Here is a 6002-nt window from a genome sequence, read left to right as displayed (position 1 = left end):
CTGGTGATCAAGGAACCTATCACAGAGGAGAACATAAGAAAAACAAATTTGACATCTTGGTCTGATAGGAACAGACTCCCAATGGAGCATTTATAATAGAATAGGTAAGGTAAGAATCAGATGTGTGTCAATTTTGGATGGTCTCAGATAGTAGTGTTCAGTGCTCTGTTCCATGCCTAAGAAATGAAATATGCTGTCTGCTCTAGTCCATATAGGGGCTGAAGAGAAAGTATTCTGGGAAGGCTAAGAACTATGTGGAAAAATTAAAATACAATACATCAGAGATGCCATAGTGATACTTCTAATTAGAATCTAAATTTGTCAGGTGGAAAAGATCCCTGAGGTAGAGTTAAATAACTGCATTTAAAGAACAGTTCATGTTTGGAAAGAACAAATTATTATAAAGGTGGTTCACATATCTTTGATGACACAAGTGATTTTCAAATACAGTAACGAAACCATTAAATCCTCTATAGTGAAAAAAATCAGCAACAACCCAAAGAAGAAAGGTAAATACAAACTAATTTATACTGATACTAGGCTTAGATGATATTTTTAAATTTAAAACTTGCATTTAACACAGAGTAACACATATATCATTTTGTTACAGTGACTTCTATATGTTTCTGATTTTATTAAATAAAATTTACAATGAAATAATGTTAATAAATAATGGGATTAAGTCATTTAGAAATACTGAAAACTGTAATAACTGAAGTAATTTTTCTAGGTATATGTAATATTATTGGAAATTTCATTTTGCACCAATACACTGTAAAAAATAAGTGTTATATTTATGTATTCAACTTGATAATGTAATAAGAGATTTAAAGCACAGTAATCCATGAAATCATGTTACAACCATTGGGGAACCCAAAGAACATTTATTTTAAAGAAAACAAGTGATAGAATTAAGGACTTGTAAGATAAAGAAAAACAGTTTTAAATTCAATATTGTTTTTAAATTAATTTAAGGTTTAAGTTGCTAATATATACCAAATATATAAATATAACTGAAGCTTGTGTGGCTTCAATATTTAGTTGAAGTAGAGTGCTGTTTTACCTTCTCTTAATCATTTGTAGTTTTTCACATAATGGAGGCTTGGGTTTAAAGAAAACTCTTACAACATTAAGTTTTTTTTTTTTTTTTAAGATTTTATTTATTTATTTGACAGAAAGAGAGAGAGATCACAAGCAGGCAGAGAGGCAGGCATAGAGAAGGGGAAGCAGGCTCACTGCTGAGCAGATAGCCCAATGCGGGGCTTGATCCGAGGACCCTGAGATCATGACCTGAGCTAAAGGCAGAGGCTTAACCCACTGAGCCACCCAGGCACCCCACAACATTAAGTTTTATTTCCCTTTATTAATAAAAACTTAAATATTTGTAAGAAAGAAACTAGTATAATATTGTGAGAGCTCATGAAGCAAACCTCTGCTCTTTCTGCTTTGCTCCACTCTTGAGAAATACATACACAAATCTTACTATTTAATGTTATATATCAATGATTTCATCACCAAAATGCTGAGTTTGTACAACTAAAAATTATATTTTATTTAGCATGGTAATTTTCTTCATAATAAACATGAAATTATTTATATTAAATAAATGCCATTAGTAATAGAGCTACATAAAGATTGGAATTTTATTCTTTTGTATATTAATCCATTTCTCCCCTTTAAGAATATGATTTTTTTGTTTTTTTATTTTAATTTTTATTGTGTTGTTAATCACCATAAAATACATCATTAGTTTTTGATTCAGTGTTCCAAGATTCATTGTTTATCCATCACATCTAGTGCTCCAGGCAATACGTGGCCTCCATAATGCCCACCACCAGGCTCACCCATCCCCTCAAAGAGTCCACAGCCTCTCATGATTCATCTCCTCCTCTGATTCCCCCCTTCACTTTTCCTTTACTTCTCCTAGAATATGGTTTTATTTAAAACGTGTCTGCTGCTTTACTTAACTTCAGAATCAAATACTTGGCACAATCTTACGTGTAGCCATTTTCTAACCCCTATAAGTGATCTTAACTGGGAAAAAAGCCATGGTCTTTACTTCCCAGGTCCTACACTAATAGTATAAAGAAAGGCTTACTAAAGGAATTAACCAAACTGCAGCAATCTTTGCTGAACAGTGATAGGTACTATAGGACTTAGGTTCACAGAATAGAGATAATAATATATACAAAACTATTGGTGGAGAATTCATGTCTGCAGAACGTGACATTTTTTATGACATTCTGATGATTGCTTTGAAGTCTCATTCCATTTCCAGATTAATCACTTGATGCAAAGAAAAAGTAAATTAGAGAATTTTTTCATGCTGCTTAGAACAGAGAGTACAATTCAGAAGAATAAGTTTTAGTTTTTAATAACAATGATAACAGCTACCTTTAGAGAGACTTGTATGAGTACCAGGACTTCAAATTGTTTTACATGTGTGAAATGAATACATTAATATAAACATCCTAAGTGTCAGCACAGTATTTAGCCAGTTTTGTAGTTGGGTGAACTATAGCATGAGGAGATTAAGCATCTCTCATGAGGTCATAGAACTAGCAGGTGGTGAACCCTTGATTTAAATCCAGCCCATCTTGGCAGTGAATTCCATATACATGACATTATAGTATGCTGTTTGGGGGACAAAGTCCAAACCCACCAGAATGGAGAAATGAAAGGCAGACCTGCGACTGACCTTGAGCCAAGAAATTCCAAGGATACAATATCTAAGGATTCATTCACTCTCAGGATTCAACAACACAGATTCAGCTCTGAGAATGAGTGAGTGCCTCTCAATTTTGTACCTGAGCTGTCTCACTCACCTTACCTTCGTCCTGGGCTTGATGAAAGGAAAGAATGAAAAAATAGACATGATGACCAACAAGTAATGCAATAATTGTATTAAACACAATTTTGCTAAACAATGTGTTACGACCTTAAGACTAAGGACTTAAGAACATATTACCATACTCATAGCATATTAATTATAGTTATAAGACCATAACTAATAATAAATCAGAATAAAATTGATAGGTAATTTTACCAATATTATCTCATTTAATTATCACAAATAAGAAAGCAACTTTAAAAAATCTAAATGATGGCTTAATGTCACACAGATAATAAATCATGAAGTTAGGATTTAAACTCAAGTCCAACTAAAAAAAATAAATAAATAAGCCACTGGTGCACCTGGGTGCTTCAGCTGGTTTAGCATCTGACTCTTGGTTTTGGCTCAGGTCATGATCTCAGGGTTGTGAGATTGATTCCCACATCAGAATCTGAGCCTGCACAATCTGTTTGGGATTCTTTCTCTCCCTCTCCCTCTGCCCCTCTCCTGATTCTCTCTCTATCTCAAATAAATAAATAAAATATTTAGAAAAGAAGCACTGACTTGTAATCATAACACCTATGTATACATGATCACATTATCTATCATTAGTAAGTCTCAATATTCTTATCTCTGAGAAGTGAGTTTAGAAACTGTTTTGTCAAGTGTTTTTTGAGGAACAAAAGATAGTGGAGATCACACAGCACACAGACCCATACCTCCCCACCCCCACACACATACCCACAAGGAAAGAACACACTCCAGGCTATCCTTGTTTTCCCAGGGTCACCCTTTTTATTATTTGTATCTGTATCCATGCTCCCAGGCAACTTCTCCTGAATGAAACCCTTTTATAGTCCCCATTTGGTATCCTACCAAAAACATTTGTCTTATTTCCCTATGTGTGATAAAATACTCCTCTATTTTTTTGTAAATTTCCTAATGATATTAACTGTATAATAAGAAAATAAATGAGTAAGAAATAAAGTGATAAGAGGATATTGAAGAGTTCAATTAGGCAGTTGAAAATATATGAGGAAGACAAAGTCTGATGTAGTTCTACAGAAGTGTGGTAGAGGAAACCATAGGAAAGTACAATAGCATCGTCAAGGAATGTAATTAAGAATAGGATCATATGGCATAGCAGGAGATCTGTTTTCAGTGATTGCCAATGTTTCCAGTGTCTGTGCTGAGCAAGGCATAGTTTGGTTTATCCTGGGCTGTATTCAGAAAGTATATGGGATGATCTTAAAGGAAATTTCAAGGGAGTGTGTACAGTGATAATCCACAGGATCCAAACTGAGAAAGTGAGAATTACACGAATGGTAATATTATTAAATTAGAAACAATTACAGTGATTATGAAAACCAATGTAGATACTCTAATACAATTTAGAGAATAGGTACTGATACATTAAAGTAAAATAAAAGTACATGCTCAATTGACCCTTTCCACAGATGAAACACCAAGGAAAATCACAAGAAGAAAATCTGACTGAATTGATAGAATTTGTTCTCTTGGACTTTGCTGATGTTCCCCATCTCCAGTGGCTTCTATTTGGAATTTTCCTAGTCACCTATATTGTTATTGTGATGAGTAATGGCATCATATTTCTAATAACAAAATTGGATCCTGCTCTCCAGACCCCTATGTACTTTTTCCTCGGCAATTTTTCCTTTTTGGAAATCTGTTATGTTTCTGTTACTCTCCCCAGAATGCTTATGAACCTTTGGACCCAGAGAAGAACAATTTCTTTAGTTGCTTGTGCTACACAGATGTGCTGTGTTCTTGTGTTGGGAGCCACAGAGTGCCTTCTTCTGACAGTGATGGCCTATGACCGCTATGTGGCCATTTGTAACCCTCTGCACTACCCTCTAGTCATGAACCACAAATTTTGCATCCAGCTGGTGGCTAGCTCTTGGGTCAGTGGAATTCCAGTCCAGATAGGGCAGACATTCCAGATGTTTTCTCTGCCCTTTTGTGGCTCTAATTTAATTGACCACTTCTTCTGTGACATCCCCCCAATACTCAAGCTTGCTTGTGGGGACACATTTGTGAATGAAATGATGGTCTACATAGTTGCTATGTTGATTGTCACGGCTCCCTTTCTTTTGATACTTATTTTCTATGGCAAAATCATCTCCACAATCCTTAAATTGCCATCAGCCACAAGTCAGGCCAAAGCCTTCTCCACCTGTTCATCGCATCTTATGGTTGTGGTGTTGTTCTTTGGATCAGCCATTATTACCTATTTAAGACCCAAAACCAGTCACTCAGCAGGGACTGACAAAGTGCTTTCTCTTTTCTACACTATTGTGACTCCCATGTTTAATCCCCTCATATACAGTCTAAGGAACAAGGAAGTCATAAAGGCATTGAGAAGATTGCTACGTAAATAATTCACTTCATTAAAAATGTGATACTTGCAGGAATTGATTCTTTATGTATTGGTGTTGAGATTTCAACAGATATTTATATTAATTTCTAATATCTGTCTATACAATGGTAACTTTTTTCTAAATTAAAAATTACTTGTAATGTTCTAATGTGTCAAATCATATATTTGTGCACATTTTATCAAATAACAAGTCATTCCATTGGTAATTTCATAGTTTTCTCATGTTTTATTTTCCTCTCTCAGTAAGAACTTTTGACAAGATTCAATGTAATGAACTTAGTTGTAATATGGGCTTTGTTGTTTCACTTACGGAAAATCATATCATTCATTTCCGCAGAGTTGCTTTTGAGAGTTGCTTTAGCTTTAAGAACTGGCTCGACAACAAACATTAAAATAAATAAATATGTATCTCTTGCAATGACTCCACAAAAAATCATTAAAGAAAAATGCACCTTTCACTGGAAACATAGTTTTATAAACTATTGGTGCACTAATACCAATCAATATTAAACACAATTTATGCTACTACCAGATTAACCATTTCTAAGTAATACAGTTTTATGATTTGATAAAAGTAAATATTGTTATTAAAATATTTGCCTGTGGGTTGCCTGGGTGGCTCAGTGGGTTAAACCTCTGCCTTTGGCTTAAGTCATGAACTCAGGGTCCTTAGATCAAATCCCGCATCAGGCTCTCTGCTCAGCAGGGAGCCTGTTCCTCCTCTCTCTCTCTTTGCCTGCCTCTCTGCCTACTTGAGATCTCTCTCTGTCA

General features: G+C 34.8%; 1 protein-coding gene across 1 annotated transcript; it reads left to right on the top strand.

The window, feature by feature from the left end:
• Positions 1-4266: 4266 nt before the first annotated feature.
• LOC131822616 (olfactory receptor 10AG1-like) lies at positions 4267-5232 on the top strand. Its single transcript, XM_059158903.1, is given in 1 exon segment — positions 4267-5232. A coding segment is annotated over 1 exon segment (966 nt).
• Positions 5233-6002: the final 770 nt, after the last annotated feature.

This window comes from Mustela lutreola, chromosome 1 (genome assembly GCF_030435805.1).
Source record: "Mustela lutreola isolate mMusLut2 chromosome 1, mMusLut2.pri, whole genome shotgun sequence".
Lineage (NCBI taxonomy): Eukaryota > Metazoa > Chordata > Mammalia > Carnivora > Mustelidae > Mustela > Mustela lutreola.
This window is presented reverse-complemented; position numbering and strand designations above follow the sequence as displayed.